This window comes from Condylura cristata, unplaced genomic scaffold (genome assembly GCF_000260355.1).
Source record: "Condylura cristata isolate star-nosed mole 26May11 unplaced genomic scaffold, ConCri1.0 scaffold00001, whole genome shotgun sequence".
NCBI classification, from domain to species: domain Eukaryota; kingdom Metazoa; phylum Chordata; class Mammalia; order Eulipotyphla; family Talpidae; genus Condylura; species Condylura cristata.
The window spans coordinates 45,910,255-45,932,943 of record NW_004567102.1 but is presented as its reverse complement, the minus strand read 5'-3'; the positions used below and the strand labels follow the sequence as shown (position 1 = coordinate 45,932,943).

The 22,689-nt window shown below is 45.9% G+C and overlaps 1 protein-coding gene across 1 annotated transcript in view; it reads left to right on the top strand.

Moving 5' to 3' along the window:
- The first annotated feature begins 3,626 nt into the window (after window positions 1-3,626).
- SIM1 (single-minded family bHLH transcription factor 1) overlaps window positions 3,627-22,689 on the top strand; it is a 63,801-nt gene continuing 44,738 nt past the window's right edge. The window contains exons 1-8 of the mRNA XM_004673726.1: window positions 3,627-3,801; window positions 12,989-13,071; window positions 16,267-16,356; window positions 16,877-16,985; window positions 17,088-17,173; window positions 17,859-18,058; window positions 18,268-18,374; window positions 19,072-19,219. Coding sequence (XP_004673783.1) covers window positions 3,627-3,801; window positions 12,989-13,071; window positions 16,267-16,356; window positions 16,877-16,985; window positions 17,088-17,173; window positions 17,859-18,058; window positions 18,268-18,374; window positions 19,072-19,219 — 998 coding nt within the window. The remainder of the gene's footprint in view (window positions 3,802-12,988; window positions 13,072-16,266; window positions 16,357-16,876; window positions 16,986-17,087; window positions 17,174-17,858; window positions 18,059-18,267; window positions 18,375-19,071; window positions 19,220-22,689) is intronic.

Here is a 22,689-nt window from a genome sequence, read left to right as displayed (position 1 = left end):
GTGCGGAGGATTTAGCGAGCCGTCACCACGTGGCCATGCATTCACTTTGTTTATTAAACATTCATTCTGTTCACCGATAACTGAGCTACAGTAGGAAGCTAGAGCAGCTCGGTCGGACCCCTAGGACAACATCTTTGCTATGAAGACTTCCACGCACATTTTTTTCTGTCTTGCTTGGGAAAAACAACAACAACAACAACACTGCGTTTCTTCTGCAAGAAGTGCGCCCTGTATAGGGGAACCTGGTTCTACCAGACTCCCCCAAACCCCTGCTGTGGGCAATGGGTTTCAGACCCCAGAAAAGCACCAACACACCTGCATGTTTGAAGTAGAGACAGGATTTATAGAAACCGCAGGAACTAAACTCCTTTCCGTAACAGAAAAATTGCTTCCTAACCCTAAAGGGTCATGGCTTCAGCAGAACGGCTTTATTTTACCCCTGATTGGAAGTGGAGAGAGGGGAAAAAGAAAAGGATAGATATTCTTTCATCCATCTCTGTACATGTAGAAGTTAACTTGACATCTGTTTTGTTTTTCTGGAATCTTGTGTACATGGGAGCCACAACATCTTCCTCTGTCTTTCTACCATTTGTCTGTTAAACTGTATTACTTGTGATTTGGGATCCTGTCCAGCCAAGTCTTTAAGTGACTGTGGCCTCTGGGGAAATTACCTTTCTCTACATTACAGACCACTAGCTGAATCCCAGTTTTGATACACCTACAACATCGCCATGTTTCATTCTTTTTTCTTATTCTTTCTATCTAGAACTTTCACCTTCTCCTGCCGGGTGTTTCCCAGATGTATAAATAGCCCCAGAAAGCTGCTTGTCCTTCTGCAGCAAGCTTACTGCCATCGGGCGGCAAGGAAGTGGCAGATGCCTGTATTTTTGAACAAACACTCTTAAAGTTGTTCCAAATACCAGCAGCATGGCACACACCCCTCTTCAGAGTATATGTTTTCTCAGCGGCAATTAGTGCCACAAACAAGAGGAGCCATGTAACATTAGCTGGTGTTCTCATTGTCTTTTATGGAGAGAAGAGCAACATTAGTGGTGCTCTCACTGTCTTTTATGGCCGATGAAACAACTACCTCCAAGCGCATCTCCAGGAGTAGAATCGTTGTCACCAGCAGCACCAAAACAAGGGAGTGATTAGCAATAATTGTCTTGGGGAGGAGAGGGTAAGCCAACTTTTCCTCGCTGGCTGTAGTCTTGTCTCAGATAAGAAAGAAGGCGGTTCATATTAGAGGGTCTCTGCCACATCATTTTTCAGCAAAAACACAAAGTTTTATTTAAACGAATAAATTGTGAGGAAATTGTGAATGTAATACATTCATTCATGCGGACTTTTTCTAAGGACTATTTACGTCGAAATTGTGTGTCCTGACACAAAAACTCATTGCTCACCTTTATGATAACAGATGGTTGTGAGATATCTATGTACGACCAACCATCCTAAAGAACTCAATTTTGGCCTGAAATATAACCTCTTTCTCCTTAGGTCCCCCCTCTGTTCCCCACTGGAAAACACCCCACAAAACTGTGCTGTTCACACATTAGCCCCCAACTCCACACATTTCGAAAAAGACTCTCCTTTTTGGGATTGCTTATCTCCTCGGGCGATAATTCGGTGCGCTGTGGTTTCACAACAACGTGAAAGAGAATACAAAGGCCAACACCGGCCTGCATGGACCCGAGACTCGCCCACGGGAAAGGCGCAGCGCTCGCTGGTTCTGGGGGCGAATCCTACCCCCCGCCTCGAGTCTCCGGCATCGCCTGCTGGGAGGCATAGCCGCTGGCCCGCCCTGTGAGGTTCGGGGCTGCAGCCGGCCGCCTTCGGGATCGCAGGACCTCGGGGTCGTTGGGCAGCTCTGGTCCTGCCCTTCGCCAGCGAGGCCCCGGAGGCCGGGAACGGTTGTTGCTGCCGAGTGGCTGGGACACCAGTGCACCGGGCTGGTTAGGAGCGCTGCAGCCACGCGGGGAACGGAACCACGAGCAGCGAGCAGGGGCGCGCGGGAGGCGGTGGGGGGCGTGCTCGCGTCGCTCAGCCCTGTCAGCCAATGAGCGATGCGCCCCGGGCTCGCCGGGCCAACCAGAGACAAGGAGGTTTGTGAGTGGCATTAAGGCAGGGCGGGAGAAAGGGAACCCGGGAGTGAAGTTGAAGCTAAACCCCGTAAGCTATAAAGAAGTTACAGGGGGGCGTTTTCGGCTTCCAATTAGGAATAATACTGGCTTCGTAGCTACTACTGGGGAGGAGAAGGAGGAGGATTCTAAAGCCACCTCACCCGTCCCAAAGCCTGCATCCCCCTTCTCCCACGCACCCCTCCCCCAATTCATGACCCAGAAAAGAAAACGGAGCCAGAGCGCGTTGGGCTCTTCTCTGCTGGTGGGAAGCCGAGGGCCCGGCAGAGTGGCTTAGTTGGACAGTAGGCATGAGTACAATTAAGAGGTGGGCTCCTCCGCACCCTGGGCCGCCAGCGGGGACCGAAGGTAGGTGAAGCGGAAGACAACCTGCGCCCACCCAATAGTACCCGCAGCTGGGCTGCCGAGGGGGAGAGGCAGGGACACTGCCCCACGCCCCACCCCCGCCCCGTGCCTGTGGGGGGCTGTCGTGAATATGCCACCTGTTAACCTGGCGCGGCCTTGCCCCGCGTGTTGCCGCCCCTGCTGAGCAGGAGAGCGCTCGGGAGTCCCAAGGGACTTGATGTGTAAGTGCCACTTTTTGAGGAATCCCTGAGACTGGAGGCCCAAGTTAGAGTGGTAGCCAAGTTCCAGATCTGCCAAAATGGGGGGACCGAAAGGCGCCGGGAGTACTGTGGAGGAGTTCTGGTTTGCCCAAACCTGCTTTCCCGGGACTTGCGCCAGGCTTGACGCGGGCACTGGAACCTGCGGCTGAGAGTCTCCTAATAAGGGCCTTCAAAAATATGCGGTTGGTTGTTTGGGCAACTTCCCAGGGGGCTGCAGAATGTGGCTGGCAAGGGTGAGGGAATGGGAGCATTATTTGTATGGGACTCGGTCTCGCTGCTGATTTCTCCATTTTCTATATTACAAACAAACCAAAGTATCGAGCCTGTCGAGAAAAGCTGGGGCGTGCTGAGGCCCTTTCGGGAGCTTTTTCGGAATTCGGGTGATGTGTGAGCGATTGTGGACCTGCAGATCTTTTAAGCTCTGATGCTGTTGTCTTTACAGTGGCCTGAAAGAGGCATCCAGCATTCCTGTTCTTCCAAAGAGGCTTGGAGCTGCCTCAAAAGCCCCCACACTGAAGAGCAAACGTCGGGGATCATTATGTCGATTTTCCGAGGACCCGGGTTCGCAGCGAGGAATAGAAGAAAAGGCTGATTTCTTCAGGGTGACACCAGCATTTAATACCCAGAGACTCCTAGGATTGCCCAAGTCGCCGTGGATCAGCAACTTCCCTATATTAGCATCTCACATTTTAAAGAAAATATTTTCTGTTTGCCTTATTGGTCTTTCATTACCATCAACACAGAGAAGTAAAGACTTCCGTCTCTTCGTCAAAATATGCTTTATATTTTGCCAAATGTGATCTCTAGTTGAAAGCTTATTTTTTATTTTGGATGAATCTGTGGAGTTTATATTGTAAGAGGAAAGGGGGAACGAGACACAATGAAAGAGAAGTCCAAAAATGCTGCCCGGACTAGGAGGGAGAAGGAAAACAGTGAATTTTATGAACTGGCTAAATTGTTGCCTTTGCCTTCGGCTATCACCTCACAACTGGACAAAGCATCCATAATCAGACTCACGACCAGCTACCTCAAAATGAGAGTAGTATTCCCAGAAGGTAAGTGGCCTGGCCCAGATGGAATTTCAAAGGCAAAAGGGGTATGGGATTTGCCAGTGAGTGAACCTGCACCTCAGGGCAGAAAAGTGCGTTCATACCCACACACTCTATGCAAAGGGACATCTAGCCTTCATAATTACCCACATACTTTCTGCAAAGGGGCATTTACAGTGGCTGCTTGATGAAGGACCTCCCTGAACTTAGAATTCCTGTTGCCTTTTTGTAACTCTTTTGACTTTCCCCATTATTACTTTCTCTTCACTCCATCAAGATATGTTTGGTTGGGAAGCAGCCCAACAGTGCTTTTGTCAACACTTCAGATACTGGGCCCAATTGAAAGTACTACTAATCCAAACATGACTTTCCTTTTTTATTATTGTTAGAATTGTATCTACTGGAAAGCAGGAGCACTGCCAAATTCTTGTATTTTTGCTATGTATAGAGACCTATGAACACGGCACTACCTAAAGCAAGGAAATAATTTCCCAATGTGTCTATAATTCTGCAAATGAAGAGTAGGCACATTCAGGAATAAGCATGTCCTGAATTAGCCCAAGTCTCTCAGCTGCTTATGGCAAATTTATTCTCAGTATTTCAGGAGACATTCACAGATTCTTTAACTAACCCTAAGGCTTGGTGATTTGCAATTCTGGGCTTGATATTCTCTCTGAGATAATAGGCTAGTCCCCAAATACATAAGATTGAATTTAGATGACTAGCAGGCTTAGAAAATATCTTCTGGGTGGCAGGTTGGCAAACAGATCCTGGGAAAATTATCATATAAGGCCTACAAGTTAGAATAGCTGAGCTGTTGACATGATTTAAAACTTGTGTTCAGATGATCAAGATTCACTGTGTGGAGACAGTGAAACCTTCATGGAACATTGTTTCCTGTATAAAACTATTTAAACTCACTAGGAAGAGTAAATTTTTCTGTTCCATTTTTCTATCCTTTTCTCTACCCACATTCAATAATATGAACAGATTTTTGAAAAATTAGATATGTTTTTGCTGTGGTGGCAGATTTTGGATATGGATAGGAGAGAATATTAAACAAAGAAAAAGTCCAAAAAGAATCCCATTATTTACAAACCTGAACTTTGTATTTCACCCATAGGGATTTTTATTGCTGTTGATTTTTGAATGCTTGTAGTTTGTTGTTTCTTTAAAGATATGGGGCAGGGAATAGTACTTACTAGGGTTGGAGTTTCACTTTGTTTTATCTTAACTAAAAGTTAGTTTCTGAATCAAAAGCTTGGGAAATATTCTCCAAGTTGGTCTGGGGCACAAACGAAAACTTTCAAATTACAGTTCAAATTTACCCCAACACTACTAGTGCTATTATAGTCATTGTGTCTTAAAACAGTTTCTTGAACAATCTCATCTACCCTGGAAACCACAGGAGAGAGGAATCAAAGCCTCAAGTACCTGAAAAGTTAAAACGAAAAAAAAAGGAGGGGAAACATATTAAAACTATTATCCCCATTCAGACTGTGGTGAGAGTTGCTGGTGGGGGAAACGCTATTATGCTATACTGCCTTCTGTTTAAAAAAGAGATCTCATTGTCTTTTATACTGTCAGCGCCTACTTTATAAAAATAAAGCTATTGCGAACTCCGCTGGCCGCGCTGTTCCTAACAGGATTATTAGCAGTGATTTGTCAGCCCCGGCGGTCTCAGTGGGCTCCCTTTCTGCGTGATTTCTAGCTGGTCTCGTCAATTATCGGTGCCGATGTCGCTCGCTGTTTGATCAGAAGAAGCATATGGTGCTGCTTGTGGGGCTTTGAGTAATCGCGGGAGGAAAAGAATAGCGGGTCTGCGTTCTGGGGAGGGCGCAGAGAGGGACAGGAGCGCCCAGGGAGTCGCTGGGCCAGGGCCACGACTATCAGGGCAGACCCCGGGCAGGCTTGGCCTGGAAGGGATCCGGCTGGTTTTTGTGCTTCGTTTTTGTTTTCAAGCGAACAAGCTTTTCTGTTTAAGAGCTAACGCCCAAATTATAAATTTCGTGATAATGTAACAACAAAAATCGCTCTCAGGCAAATTTTTGTTTTAAAACAGCACTGGTGAAGACTTAGGCTGGAGTCCCCTTGGTGGCCAGGCGGTCCCCTTTGCCAGCTTTAACTGAGGTGGTGATTCCTACAGCCCACCCACCCCCTCCCCCTTCCTCCAGAGATCGGGGCTGAGCCCCTCCTTCCCCTCCCTTCTTCAGTCGGTGAGTGTGAGTTTATTGGGAAGAGGGGATGGACGATGTGTGAACTCTGGGCACATCATTTATTTCTCTAGCTACTGTTGCACTCATAATTCACCCAGAGCCTCCACCTGGCGAGCTAGACAGGGTCATCAGGGCATCTGGTTCATAGGAATGAGGTTTTAATTTTTAGGGCAGATTAGATTTAAAAATACAAGTACAACCCTTTAGAATATTAAGCAAAACAAAACAATAAAATAAAATAAAAAACCACCAGCTCTCAGTGAAAGCTTTCAGTGAAGTGATATCACAAGTCACAACCGGGCACAACCTGCAGAGGGTGCCAAATTTGGGTTCAATTCTTAAGGAAATCTAGAGAAGGCGAACAAGATTGGGGTCTATGACAGTGGGAAAGCTAGACACTTTATAAAAGGGGGAATCTTTTTTAGTGATGAGAAGTGAAAAGAATTTGTTTGAAGATGAAGTTCATTTAAATATATGTATCTTGAAGCCATCCTAGTGGTTAGTAGATCTTCAATAAAATTGTGTTTTTAGGATGGGATAGAGAACTAGTTCATGGTAAAGCAATCTGTTATATGCAACATGATTTTGACTTCATAACAATGACTTCAAACAATGACTTTAACAATGACTTTGAAACCCCACTGATCTTTGGCCATTAGACATTTCACTATAATGCCCAAAAGGTTATATCAGCAAAAAGATTCCAATATTTATATTAATTTTTAAATTACTTAAACTATAACTCATACCTATCCCTCCCCAACTGTCCCATACAATGTTCTCCACAGGAAAACTGCAGTGTGTATTTATCTTAGCAGGTAAAATTGAGCTGTTGCAGTGAGAAAGAACACAAACAGGAATAGACTATGGGTGTTTGGGATAATTAAGAATAAAGCTTTAGATTAGATGTTTAATAATAAAGAATAACTCAGGGAAGATTACTATGGGATCATTATAACTACCTATCTTTCATTTGGTAACATTTCTATTCTAAAATAGCCTTGCAAAGGAAAAATGGAGGCATGTAAATATATATCTTTGCCTTTATCAAAGCCAGAAAGGCAGTACCAAAAAAAAAAAAAAAGACATTATATGTAGGCAAAATAGACCAAAATACTAAGAAATAATATTATTTGTTAGCCAGATATAGTACAGTTTTGGTAGGGAATCTACTGGCTTGCAGTAATAACCTCTGAAATTATCAGACATGTTTTCAAATCTATATATTCAGAATCTTGGTAACATCACACTACCATTGTCAAGATATCTTGGGGAAATAAAAATAATCACAGAGTTGAAATTAGCAGTTTTACAGGAAAGAGTGTACAAAGGCTGGAAGGGCAAGGATGATTAAACAAACCTCCACAGACCCTCTCTATAATACTCAGTTCAAGATTGAAATCCTTAATCACTTTTTTTTTTTTTACGCTGAGAACTGAAAGAAAAAACTGGCCCCTATTTCCCACGTGGATGGGTGATTTAAGGCTGTTTTTCTTGCTGCTGGGGGAAATGATTGAGCATTAGGTTTCCATGTTTATTTTCTTACAGAAGTTTTTCTCATTTAAAAGCCTTTAAGAGCAGTTTATGCTCCACGCTGTTTCTCTCTGTTTAATTCCAGTTTTGATGTTGATTTAAAATGTAAAGTGCAGAACTAAAGTCCATGCAGAGCATTTGCAGGGCAGATTTATGTGCTAGAAATTGTAGATCAGATCAATGAAAAGTTTACTTTTTTCTTTAAAAGGAGGGATCACGAGTAGAAACAACAACAAGAACAACACAGAGCAGGGCATCACGAGCTATGCTTGTAAAGCAGGGAACAATCACCACTTTAAGCCAAAATGGGGGTAAATTTTCAGAGGAAACCTGGTTTCTAGAGGAATTGTTTTCCAATAAAATCTCGGCAGTTTCGAGATTCTAGCTGAATTTCTAGATCTGTTAAGTGGGCATTTCTCAAGAAAATGAGATTGAGACCCAGCTAACACCTGATGGTTTTAACCATAGCCAGTTTCTGATAAATGGTAGAGAGGGCGGGGGGGGGGGAGCAGTTATTTCGCAAAGGGCCTACTCATCCCATAATGTAAAATACGGCGTCTGCGAATTGAATTGCGGAGAAACTTTCCGCTGATACCCGCATCCCACGGGCGGTTCGTGTGCGGAGTCGCTCGACCTCTGTGACTCTGATTAGAACCGGGACAAGAAACCCTGTCGAAGCTCCTACAGAACCGAGGAAGCACTCTGCAGAGATGTGTATCAACAAGAAATCGGCCAGGTCCACTGTGCCCCTCAGGTTCAGTTCCCACTGCGGCCGCCCTGGACCCCTCACGCAACGCTCTGGGTGCCGCAGCCGAGCAAGAGTGCACCAGCTGGCGGCCTCCGCATGGTGTCTCCTCACTTTCTGCCCAACCGAGTCTTTACCCGGCCCAGGGTTCCCCCGCGTGAACAGAGGAGTGTCAGTGTGGGCCCGCTGCCCCTGGTACTGCCCTTCACTGCCTACAAGAAGGTGATGTTTTCTAAACCTTAATCCAAGACCCCACCTGAGCGGGTGGTTCGCAGAAGGGCTAGCACGGTGCGGTCGCTGGGTCCCATGTCCAAGGAGAACTGAACCTGAATCAGCCTGCCGATTGGGGCAGCCCCCTCGGCGGGGCCCTCTCCCGCCTTTCCGGTGGCAACAGCACCGCCGGGACCACAGCATAAGGTCAGGAGTCTTGGGTCGACACTGCTTACGAGCTCTGGTTGCCATGAGTGGCATTTGTATGAACCCAGCCTTTACTTTTGTCCCACTTTTTATCTGAAACCTGAATGCACCTCTTCAGTTACGCCCTACACTTCTCCGGTGGCGGGCCTAGGTGCTTACCAGGCGGCTTGACCAGTAGGCTGGGTCCCGACCGGAAAGCCCTAGCTTGAAAGGCAGAGCACAGGGCATAGACTCAGCGCTGCGACTCTCAGTCTCCACCCTAGATTTGCACTAACATTAGTGATTCTCCGGTCGTGGCGGGGGGGGGGGGGGGGGGGGGAGGGTCACTGTGGCTGTTAGGGGAGGGCAAGGCACACATTGCCGCTGTGGACAACAGACACACAGTGTAGAGACCAAACAGCTGTATGGGATCAAATCTGGCCCCCCTGCGACCACCGATGCCTTTGGGAGGTCGACCACACCCGACTAGTGTAGGAAGTGGGTTTGGAGCAAGGGCAGGACCCAAACCCTGGAGGCGAGTATTTGGGTGACTGAAGCAACCTCCTACTCAATGTCCGATCTTTCTCGGCAAGGTCGCTCAATCCCGGTATCTCTGTTCCCCTGAGAAACCAACCGTGGAGACTTCCTGAGTCCTGAAAGGAAGGTCACTTGGTTGCTAGACTGGGAAAGGGCTTTGGACTATGCACGCAGCCCGAAGCTGCAAGCTCAGCAGAAAACTCACGTGTGACGGGGCCCTCACGGACCCTAGTTTAGGGCACAGTCAAAGAGGGCTTTTCCTATCACAGTCACCAAATTCTGTTCAGGTTCTGGAAGAGCTGTCTCAGCCTCTCCCCAACTCCCAGCCCCACATTCCCTAAAAGGCACATAGGACCCATTGGAAAGATGAAAGCTCCCTGGACCGACTACTAGAACACACTTCTCTGGAAATACTGTTTATTTATTAAATAATAATTATCATAATAATAGAACAACAAAACAAGCCCTTTTCTTCCTCTCCCTGTCTGAGGGAGGCTTTGATGCTGGGTCTGCAATCTATATTTTGTCAAGGGTATGAAATTCATTCTGAAGGAAAAGCTCGATCAATTTATTTTTGCTGCTTGCAATAACACAGCTGGATGATGCTTTGAGCTCACACTAGACTGGGGCTCATCATTCATTCGCCAAGAACGGGCCTAAATTGTGCCTGTGGGATTAGGTCAATTTTAGTGGATCTACTTCGCCTCATTTGGTTACTAATTGGTTTCTTGTTTTATAAATCGAAATCTCATTTTCAGGAAATTACAAAACCCATGCAGTCAGTCCATTGAGGTAATCCTTGGGTCAGGGGGTATTTAAATGGAAATGGCTCAACCACACTGAGGGTAAAGCAACAGTGAAACTTCTCCCGGGTTTTCACATGAAATGTGAGCTAGCCCTTTAGATCCATAATAGATACATCCCTTCTAATACTACTTATGTAAATATGATAAACCAGACTTTAAGGGAAGGAGGGGTGGGAAGACGCAACATTTATCTGGTAAGGTTAATGTGGCATATCTTGGAAATCTTCCAAAATAGATTATGTTTTCCTTTGTCTTCAACCACTTTAGCTAGGGAAAATCCTTTTGTCTAAAACCCGATTTAGTTATCGCCTCCCTCACAGAGCTCCTTTTCTCTTCTGCAAAACCTTGTTCCCTTGGCCTCACCGAATTACAAGAGAATCTTTAGATCTTGTTCCCACTGTAATCCTGCTGCAAAGGGAGCTGGTTTCCTCCTCATTTTAAACAACAATCAAAGGATTTGAGAATTTTCTGCGGTAGGTCAAGTGCAGAAACGAAATCTCAGCTTACCCCCCTCGCCAACTGAAACTGGGTGCGGGAGGGCGTCACCGCAAGCAAGAGGTGAGGGGGTCCAAAGAGAGGGGTCTCTGGTCCAGGGTTTTCGGGAGTCAGGCCCATGGCTGAAGCTTCGGGAGGTGTCCTCGACATGCTGAAGGGCGAGTTTAGCCCCTGTATTAGGTCAGGTAAGCCTGGCAGGTACATGAGAATAGCCAGCCCCTTATAAAACATTAACCTAGACATAATCATGCGACGGAGATTTCGACCGGGAACTGACGGGAAGGCAATGCTCCGTGAAAGCAAAAGGTTCCTTTAAAGGTGGAGGGGAGGAGCAGAGGAGGGCGAGGGAGGCCCTTGTTAACCTGCAACAGGATGGGCTATTTATTAACCTACAGGGAAGTCTTATTTTTCCCTCGTAGGCGCATTCTAATGAGGCCGCAACCCGAGGCAACAAATAGCCACGGTTGGCATCGCGGGTTCGGAACCCGTACTTAACCCGGAGCCCAGCTCCGGGGATTCTCAGATGCTCCGGGTCAGAAGGCTTCTCTCGGCAGTCTTCCAGCCGCTTTGGGAAGCCTATGTAATTTTAGAATAAAGACATTCGTTGGCTCCAAGCACAGACATCGCACCCATGGGGGTGCCGGGGAACACTGATTTCAGACACATCACCGCCTCGGTCAGCTTCCGGTGAGCCGGGGCGCGGGGTCACTAGCACCCTGCGAAGCACTGTTTTTCATCTTAGACCCTAGGCGTCCACTGGTCGGCTCCACCCTCAGGAGCTTTTCACACCACTCCCCACCCCCACCCCCGCCCAGGCCTCCTCAAGGTAACCACTCCCGCCACTTCTGCTTGGGTAAGTGTAAACCGGGATGAAGAAATGGTTTCGCCAGTGCCAGAAACAGAGAAGGGTTGCTTGGCTGGAATGGAGATGCAAAGAGGTGACAACAAGAAGGGTGTGTATAGGTTACAGGGGCGCAATCGTCCAGAACGGTGCAGGATGACCGGAGATGAGCAGGAGCTACTCTGGGGAGGAAAACCGCAACAGGCTGAAGAAGCAGAAAGGGTTGCCTGGACGCTTGGGAGGGAGAGGAGTGAGGGTGCGGGCGGGAAGCGTCAGTGTTTGCAGAGTAGTGGGGAAATCGTTAGATTTATTTAGATGTGCAAACACCCGGAAAGACCCCATTTGAGCTTAAGGGGCGCTCACGATTCCTCGTTACCAGGGTTTTGATCGCTTGCTTAGGAAGCAGTTCCTGGCCATCCCATTTTAAGAGTCCAACTCCATGTTTTATTCGGAAAGATCCGCCCCCATGCTCATATCACAATGAGAGTGTGTTTGTCATTGTATACTTAAAGTGATTTGCTCCATGACGAAGCAATCAGTAAATCACCTTTTGGGGGGATGTTAAACCTTGTTTAGTGGTGTAAACATACAAGTGTGTAAGTACTAAGTTAAAAATAATTTCAGTAGCATTACTGTTAAAATATATTACACACAAATAAGTTTAACCGTGACCTAGGCAAGATTTTTTTCTGCTTTATTTTTCATTTTCTTTCTACAAACAGGTACTAAAGCAGAATCCATATTAAATTTTAGCAATCAGCCAGCGATATCATGAGAGGTTTTGTTTTGCTTTAGAATCACCGTAGAAATGACTTTTGGCAAAGTCTAGAAAGATCTTACAGAGATGACATCAACGAAAGAAAGGGGTTGTATTTGCTGATACAGGATACCTGGAAAGTAGAAGCGAACAAAACTAGTTAAGACAGCAATAACACTTGAAAGTAACTGATTTTTTAAAAAAGCTTGTGTGAGTTAGGGGAGGCGTGAATTGAGGATGCGTAAGGTTGGTGGGGGTGGGAGGAATGACAGAAGTAGAAGAATTGCAAAGGGCTGTTGCAAACAGATTTTTCTGAAAGAGATTAAAGTCTGAGGCGGAAGAGAGGAAAATGTCTGGAGACTCGCGAGCCAATCAGAAAGCACACCAGGGACCCACAGGTCCGACCCACCGCCTCAGGCCACTCCAGGTCGTCTGCTGTTTCTTGGACGGCTGGAAATCCACGGCCTCTTATGGTGAAAACTTTGGATTTTCACCCACTCTTACCTACCCCCACTCCCCCAGCACACTGATGAACCTTCATAAAAGTCATCCCTGGAGTGTGGTGTCGAGGTTCCTCTTCAGATCAGAAGCTACTGCCAAACCCGGCCACTTCAAGTCCTGCCAGGGGCAGCCAAGACCTCAAGAAAGTCTGACCAGGGACTTTCCTGCAGGGAGTCTAACCTCCGCAGAAGCTGAGAGTCTGGGCTGGAATTAACCGGCTCCCAGGCTTCCTGGTGTGGGTGGGTGGCGAGCAGAGATGTTATCCGGCCCTATGTGCCCTTTCAGTGCGACATAACCTGGAGACTACTAGCATATTGCTTACTGGGCGAGGGCCCATCACTAAAGGGTCGCTCCGTGTCTTCACAGGGCTGGGCGAGGCGTGGGGCCACTCTAGTCGGACCAGTCCGCTGGACAACGTTGGTAGAGAATTGGGCTCGCATCTGCTCCAGGTACGTGCGCGGCGTCATCGCGCAACGCGCTCCCAGTGTCTGGGTGTCTGGCTTCCGCGCAGGACTTCTGGATTCCCAGAAAAATAGAATCAGGTCCGAATGTGGTTCTCTCCGAGCCTTTCCAAACTTTACACGTGTAGCTTTTAACCTCAGTCGGTGCCTGATTGCACCACTGGAAGCAGAGAAAGGGGCAAGGTGAACATTTACTTATTGGGTTGAAAACTCCCCAATTCAGAAGGCTGAGGAACCTGGGAGAACGAGCCATTTGACATCAACAGGCCCAGGGAACCAGAGCTCTCCCAGCCAAGCTGCCCAAACCGGCTGCAAACTGTCGAAATGAGGGATTTACACAGGAAATCACGGGAATCTGGTAGAAATGCCTGCCAGTGCTTTAAACCCATACCTTCCAGCTGCATCTGCATCTGCAACTCCTTTCATCTCCTTCCTGTAGTTCCTGGGTTTCTCCTCTCTCCACCCTTGCTCAGCCCAGGCCAGGCCATGTACATACTCTGGGGTACACATTTACACCTCCCCAGATGAGTTTAAGCACACGAGGTACACACTGCCTTGTTGTTTGCAGTTGTGCCATTTTAAATTGCCCATTGCCTGCTTAAGTGACTAGCAAATCTTTAAAGTCTACCTCAGCTGTTCATACAGGAGCCTCAAACCATCAGCAGCAGCGGGGGACTCTGGGCCACTTCTCCCTTCTTGGCCAGGAAGAACAGCATCCCTTGCAGAACTGAGTTGGTCTTTCCAGGCCCACTACTACCTTGTCCTGGACTTCATTCTAATAAGAGATTTCATTTTCATAGAGCAATGAAAGGCCTTGCTGGCACATTTCCTCACAGGGCTGGCCTCCACAACACTCAAATTTATTAGAAAGATGCTGTATCTTTCTCAGTTATCTTTCAACAACTGATCTCTATCCCCCAACGCCTTTTTTTCCATCTTCCTAGCTAATTTCTCTCATATACATAAACAACCCCAAATAATCCCTTGTCCCTTCTAGCTCTTGCCCAATTTTTTTCTTCTTTACCCCAAACTTCTCAAAGCATTTATTTATACTTTCAGTTTCCATCAATCACCTTGTCCTGATACTCTCACACTCCACAGCCTGCCATTTTTCTTATCATTGTACTTGCTCCACACAAGCTCCACTACTCAGCATAGATATTCATCTTACTCTACCTGGCTTTATTCATTCCACAATTATGGTAGGGCCAAATGTGTGCTAGATAGAAAGCCCTGCCCTCATGGAGTTTACATTCTAAGCAGTTCAATGTCACAAATTAACATGGGTGCACTTCATAGATTAAAAGGTAGAATGGATGCTACAGGAAAAAAAAAAGAAGAAGAAGGGGAAGGAGGAGGGCTGTGTTTCATTGGTAACATTTCAAATGGGCACCTGCACAAAGAAACTCCATCAGTTGATATTTGGGAAAAAACCTGATGGAGGTGGCATTACATATTGACATCCTTTCCTCTCTTGGTTTCTAAAGTAACACAATTCTCTAAATTTTCCTCTCTCTTGGCTTGTTCCTCTAGTTTTCCTTCTAGCTAGATGTAAATGCTGGCATTTCCCCCAAGGTTCTGTTTCTCCTCTCACAGCTTGAAAACATCCAAATGATCTCAGGTGATCACATCCAATGGCAAAACCTCTGCTTCAACCCCTCCCCCACATTTACAGTACTCCAGCTATTTTTTCCAGTCAGATTATTATTTCCTATTGCCAACTGGTCACATGCAGATGGAAATCTACATGTCCCTCCAGTTTAATATCTCTAATACAAGAATTCATTTCCCTTTTCCAGACTTCCACTAAAAAAAAAAAAAACTCATTATGCTTTCCTAATTTTTAAACCTCAAAATCAGTCTCAATTTTCCTTTCTACCACCCTAAGTTAAATTCTATAGCCAGAACCATCTTTGAATTAAACTTACCTCCTCCCAATCCCCTTTGTGATCACATAAACCGATATTTGATCATCTCTGATCTTTTCTTCCCCCACTCTCTCCTCCCATAGGTCACTGTTCACATTCTGCCAGAAAAAAAAAAAAAGCACATCTAAGCATGCCATTTCCTGCTTAGTAGCTTCTGTTGGAACCCTGATGCCTATAGAAACAACTCCAAGTTCCTCAGGTTGACATCTCAAATGCTCCAGAAAATCTGCACCAGAATACTTCCTCACATCCATTTCTGGACTACCAATCTCATCACACCTGAAAACACCCAGAAAATCCCTCCTCTCAGTCCCTACCTTTATCACATCATTCCTTCTGCCTAGAATACCTTCTTCTCTCCAGTTCAAACTGTTTCTTCAAGTTGCTACTCTAAGGCCTCTCTGATTCCCCCTCAAACCTTTGGCTCCGTAGTCTTCATGCCCCCACAACACAATCTGGTCAGCTGTGTAGTCAGTCATGTCTGTCTTCAGGCCAATGCCCCTGATAGACTTCCAGCAACTTGAGGGCTTTCTGTCTCCACAGTCTGGACTGAGCCTCATTCACAGAAATAAAGGAACAGAGAACGCCTATGACTTTCCCTTATGGAGGGTCTGTCAGTTTAAAGCATCAGTGTAAACACACATATACATGATAGCACTGCTCTGTAGACTTGCTGCCTGGAAAGCCTCTCATCTCCTAAATCTCCCTCTCCTGGACTTCACAGATCCACTGGCCAGTTCCCATCAGAGGATGAACTACTCAGAGTGCCAGTCTTTCTACATCATCCTTCCATTATTTTTTAAAACTGGCCAATATTCTTTCCATTATTGGACATTACCACTATGGATTCCTCCGAGACTGATGTAGAAAGTTACCTTTCTTTGACCATCATCCCAGGAAACTAACCTATCTCAGTCACAGGCTCCCCTGGTAGATGTATGTCTGTCGTGTGCGTGGATTATACATGTATTTGCTTTATGCAGTTCAATGGATCTTATGTTTAAAGGGCAGTAGCCTCATTCATACTTGTTCTGGATATCTCTCAGTCCATATCCTATATGCTTATGAATTTGTAATGAATAGAAGATAGGGCTCTTGTGTCTGGTTTCTATGTCTGATTTTCTTCTAGCCTGTCTCTACCACATTGCTTTGATGTTCAAGATTGAATATCCTAATTTCTCTTCTCCCACCTCCCCAACCACCCAATTTTTCCATTGACCTAGTGGACTCTCCAACTTTGTTTCTATTTCCCCAGACCCTGGATGGTTTCATTTTCGTGGTGGCCCCAGATGGGAAGATCATGTACATCTCTGAGACAGCTTCAGTCCACCTGGGTCTTTCTCAGGTAGGTGAGTGGCCCATACCTCCAGCCTTCAAAGTTGATAGCTAGAACCAGAGGCAGGAGGTAGAGGTAGAGGTAAGGTAGAGTTTCCTCAAAGCTTTTATATGTGCATTTTTGGAATTGGAAATATCTCAGCTGGTAGGAGGTCAGGATCTGTCTTCTATTTCCCCCTATCCTTCAGCTTTTCCCCCAGATCCAAACAGTGGCTACCATTTTGAATCTCTAACTTAGTCAAGCACCATGATAGAAGGTTATATAGCTGTCACCGTGTCATCACCAGAACATGGCCAGGAGCTGTTTCTGCTGCTGCTACTACTGCTACTTCCTTTCATAGGTAAAGAAACTGAGGCTTAGACAAGCTGAAAGAATTAGCAGGCAGCAAACTGGAATCAGAACTCTCGTTGGGTGCTAGAGTCTGATTCCTGACTTCACAGTCCTGTAGATCCCCCCTATCCAATCCTGCAGCCTCTCCACAGAGCTGCCCACCACTTCGGCAGAGATGGCCATACCCTCCTCTTTACAGGTAGAACTGACCGGGAACAGCATTTATGAATACATCCACCCCGCTGACCATGACGAGATGACCGCAGTCCTCACAGCCCACCAGCCCTACCACTCTCACTTTGTCCAGGGTAAGGCAGTGGGCTGCGATTCTGGGGTGCACTTAGCATCTGCCTGTGGCTTTTCCCCAGTTATCCTCATGTCCTATGCCTCCTTCTGCTCCTCTCTCCCAGAGTACGAGATTGAGCGTTCCTTCTTCCTGAGAATGAAGTGTGTGTTAGCCAAGAGGAACGCGGGTCTCACCTGCGGTGGCTACAAGGTGAGTGAGTGGTTGACTAGACATTGATGCTTCTGGTACCAGCAGCCACTTAGCGTTTATGAGGAGGAGACAGGGCACCAGGCGTTAGAGGTGTGAGAGGGTTTTCCCTGTGGCTCAGACGGCCTCTGTCAAAGCTCCTTGGACTTGGAGGAACCAGAGTCCCCTCAACACCTGGAACTCATTAAAAGACCGGTTTTGCTTCTGGATACTGCCCGACCCACCTGAGTGCATAGCTGGGTCTTAGTAAACTGTTAAGCATCTGAAATGATCAGTATTTTGAATGGATTCATCAAGTAGTTATAAATTCAGATTCTGACATTGTGTAGGTTCTTTCCTTCTCTCCCCCCCCTTTAAGAACCTGAGTTTTAGCTGGGATACTTTTCTTGTTTGAGATTAAACTTGATTGGATGGCAGATCCAGGGCCCTATGCAATTTGGATATTATAGGGTTGGTAGGACCTAAATCTCTGAAGTGTTTGCAGCCCCCTCCCACCCCTCTGAGCCCAGGGTAGCAGTACAGACACAGCCTTGAGAAACCTCCTTTGGAGTTCAGATAACTTTAGACAACTGGGTGCAGGAGCCTGAGCACATGGTGTTTCTGCAAGAGTTTCCAAATGTTTCAATCCCCTTCCCATCCTTTGTATGTTTTCTACCACTGAGTCTCACTTTTTGCCCTGCCTCCACAGGTCATTCACTGCAGCGGTTACCTAAAGATCCGCCAGTACAGTCTGGACATGTCCCCCTTCGATGGCTGCTACCAGAATGTGGGCCTGGTGGCAGTGGGCCATTCACTGCCTCCCAGCGCAGTCACGGAGATCAAACTGCACAGCAACATGTTCATGTTCAGGGCCAGCCTGGACATGAAGCTCATCTTCCTGGACTCCAGGTGGGTGGCTAGGGCAAGACAGTACTGCCTGTAGGGGAGGGCAGTCTGACTCAGTCTGATTGAGAGCTCCTAGCCAACCTCTTGGGCCCGTTTTGCAGATAAGGAAACTGCTAGGACCCTGCGAAAGTCACGGTGGGAACCGGGGTCTGAGATGGTTGTCTGGAAGAGGGCGATCCTTATGCTCATCCCGTGGGGGTTGCTCTCTGCAGAGTGGCGGAGCTGACGGGGTATGAACCTCAGGACCTGATCGAGAAGACCTTGTACCACCACGTGCACGGCTGCGACACCTTCCATCTGCGCTGCGCCCACCACCTGCGTAAGACTCTGCAGGGCGACAGGTGTCGGGTGGGGAGGAAGCGCAGGGTGTGGTTTGAGTGAAGCGTAAGACCTGCGGGAGCCGCTGTGGAGAAGTGGTGACTGGATGTGAGATCCTGCTCGCTGCTGCTGCGGTTGCGGCTGCTGCTGGCTGCTTAAACTCTGGGCACACCTTGTTTCCCTAACATTCACAGACGCTCACACGAGTGGAGGTGGAATTTCTGGGCAAAGTACCCCCGGGAGAGGTCTTATTCTCCCATTGATATTTTTCGCTCCATCCAAACCTCGCTGAAGATGGGAACAAAAACCAAGTCAGCCCCATTCGGTTCTGTCCCTTGACTTTCGCGGGCTTTCGATAGAGCTTTGCTTTGAGCTTTTTCTCCCCAGGCAGGGAACACTAGCTTTGGTATTCAGCTGCCCAAACCCTACCTTCCCTATTTCGAGAAAGAGGAATGGAAAAGGGACCACCCCAACTTGCCGCGTCTCCTCCCCTCCTCGCTAATGGAGGGAAGTAAGGACTCAATGCAAATTAACAGAACAATCAATTCGTTTGGGAATGGGCAGGGCCGCTCCCCCTCCAGCCTCCGCGCAGCAATTATGGCCCGCGGGGGACCCGCATTCCCATCCCCAGGGGTTGTATTTGGGGCGGATCCGGAGCAGACTCGTTCCCCTCTAGCTGCTTTCTGTCTCTCCATCAGTGCTGGTAAAGGGGCAGGTGACCACCAAGTACTACAGGTTCCTGGCGAAGCACGGAGGCTGGGTGTGGGTGCAGAGCTATGCGACCATCGTGCACAACAGCCGCTCCTCCAGGCCACACTGTATCGTCAGCGTCAACTATGTCCTCACGTGAGTGCAAGGCTGGGACCCTGTCGCCCACGCCTGGCGACACCGCTGTTTACGGGGCTGCAGGTGATGGGCACGGCCGAGTTAGGAGCGTCTGGGGTCCATTGGGGACGCGGGTTGGCTCCCCCTTCCCCCAGTGCTGGCTGCACTGGGAGCCGGCAGCTCGAGCACTTTCATCTTTACGAAGAGGCTTCCTTCGTTATATTCTAGAAAAAGATTTAGGAGTTTTTCCATCTACAGTCCATATTTGCTTTCTATTTTCTCTCTTTTAACCTTTTAAGCGAACTCTGCATTAAATAAAACTTAATGCGCCAGAAAGAAAAAAAAAGAGAGAGGAAAGGGTCCGACGTACGGAGCCATTTATGGTTAACAAACAGGACATCTGTTTCACTTTTTCAGATCTGGGTTTGAAGTTCTTAATTTTAACCAGAGTCTCCAATCAAAGTTAAGAGTTCTGAGAGTGATTCTTTCCCTGAACCACAAGGCGGGGGTGGGGTGGGAGTGGGGGTTAAGTGACCAGGAGGGTCTGACTTTAACTTCCAGAAAGCAAAATGACCGGAGCTAAAGCCCAGACCCCGCGCGGTGTATGACCGCGCCCCGGGGTGAGGAGCGGCTTCGCGGTGTCACCTGCGGGCGGAGTGGGCTGGGAGACCGCGAGTGAGCCTTGTTCTTTCTAGAAATAATAATTCTTTCTGGTTGCCTGTGTGGCCCTACGGACTGATCACGTGGCCTGGTGTGAGGCTGATGGAGAAAGCACGTTCTGTATACTGTTTGGGCAAATCGAGTTGCTAAAGGTTGAAGCCTTTATGAAGAACCCTTTTGTGTGGCAGTGGACTTATTTTTAGCAGAGGTTGAAATGCTTGTGATTTTAGGGGACCTCGGGGGTTAGGTACTTTGGAAGCCCTGGCACACGAAGCATTTAGTAGAAATTCTATTTTGATATTAGGTAGTTGGTTAATGGGTGCTAGTTGCAATCAGATTATACTATAGGTGATGGGGACTAAATTCATTTCACGTCCTGTTAAATTACTAAATTAAAAATGTAGTAGTTGGAAATATGTTTGCTAATAAGACTATTTACTTTATGCCCTGTTTGATAAGAAAATTTAATGCGGCAGACTTTGACAGTATGGCTTAGCTGAGGATTGAGTATTAAAGAATAGCTGGTGATTAAGTTTTCTTTTTCTAATTTAACAATGTTAAAATAAATACTGTTAATTTTTTGGTAACAGTAAGAAAGCTGTGGATTTTAATGCACAGTAGAAATGTTGCATATCAAATTTTGGATATCATGAATCAAAACCATTTTTATGGATATAATTTTTCATATTACTAAAATAAACATTAGGAAAGATGGCAAAGCATAATTCTTAAAATAAGCCACTCTGCGAAGCAGAAGTATTAAAGAGTGAAAAAATGATGTCTGCTTTCCATGAAAAGAAAATGGACAATCTTTAAGAAGGTGCTTTGTATGTCTGAGATATCCTGAGAATTAGATGTACACTCTGATCTCTGGTGGGTGCCTGTGGCTAGAAATCATTTCTTTTTTTTTTTTCTTTATCAAACAGCAGGGTATATAGTCACACAGACCCATATAAATAATCAGAATGCAAGTAAGACCTCCCAAAGGGTAAACTTAATTTATGTTTGTCGTCATTTGGAAATATTCTGTTTCGCTTTGCACTGAATAAGTGCACTTGCTTTCTTCTGTTGACTATCAGTCTCCATGTTACATACCTCTTCAGAGTTGTAGGATTAGAGTATGAACTCTATATCAACTTAAAAAGATGTAATGAGGATAAATGATTTACTAAAGGAAAATCAACATGGTTCACACTTTTGTCAATGTTTTATGTCTCTGAATGGAAATTGAAATAAACATGCAGAAGCACACATGATGAAAAGCTGAAATTGACTACCCTTTTATGAGTCTTCACTCCAATTCTTTGGATAAAAATAATTAGGACAATTTTTTATAGCTGCAAATGTGAAAACTGTCTTATATGAAATGTCATTAAGTGACTCAGTGTGTGTGTTGACAGGATTTTGATAATGAACAGGTTGCAGGTTTGTTTGATATGTATATCACACATTTGGCTGGAAGTTACTAATTTACATTGTCTTAGCAAATTAAATAGATGGCTATTGATTCTCTATGGTAGCAGTGAACTACCACATACATTTGTTTTCAGGGTTAGTTCTCTATGAAGCCTGAGAATGATAAGTGAATTCTTTCCATATACATTACCTCAAACAATATACTTCAAACCACAAACCTCTCCCCTCCATAATTTCATAGGCCAGATGTTTTCCAAATTTTAGAGATTTTAATAGAATACATTTTGAAGGGATCTTCATATTGTGAAGGTAGAGAGAATTTTAAGTAAGCTTTTTCATCTTATGAAGGTGTGACATTTTGGTGGAAACGACATTCATTTTTCTCATTTCCTGATAGTATTTTATTGAAGTTAAAATATGGCTTCTTACCTCAATAAAAATTAATGTGCCTAGAAAATTTAGTCATTATTATCTAACTAAAGATACCACAAGTATCTTTTTTTTAAATAAGCAGATGCCCCTAGTGAATATAGGGATTTTAGAGGGAGGTGGTGTATACCCAGGTGCCTTTACTGATTTTTGCATGATCTCCATGTACAATTTTGATGTTTTGGAGACTGAGAAGAGACGATGTGAATATTTAAACTCATATCATCTTTTAGTTTGTCTCTGCTCCTTCTGGTTTCCTGAAGTTTCTGTAACTCTTTTTTTTAATATATATATATATATATTTATTTGGGCATACAGAACTGGGGTACAGTCCAGAGATTCAGGGGCGGTGAGAGGATTCACCAGAGATATAGTGGGGAGCAGAACAGGCAGATTGATGAAGTACACTACTGAGGAGAGCAGTGGGGTCAGGAGAGGTCTGCTGTACCATGTGGATCACCTCTGTGGCAGGCCGGTATCGAACTCAAGCTGAAGTGGCTTTCCATTCTTAGTGCTGCGCTTTAACCCGCTGCGTCACCAGAGAAGGCCCAGTTTCTGTAACTCTTAATTAAAACTCCCCCCTAAATTTTCACACTAAAGAAAAAATCAAACAATAATGCCCCAAACTAAAACACACCCCAAATCATACAGTTCATGATTTTCTATGATATGCATATCCTGTTAGCTTTATATTCTACATTTAAAAATAAACATATCTTAGAAATATTAAGTGCCCACAGGCTTTGAAATGAGTGTTATGTTTGACAACTCCTGCTCCCTGCTTATTATTAAGAAGCTAGGTGACTGGCGCTAGTGTCTAGTAACAGTGAATACTGGGGTGAATCCAGGAAAGTACAAGGAAAGCAAACTGATTTTCTTGAATTCATATTTCTTGAGTTTGTTTAATTAGTAGTGTTAACTATTCATAGCCAGTTCAGATGGCTTAATGTGAAGAAAATTGAAAATGTGGAATACCCAATAGATAG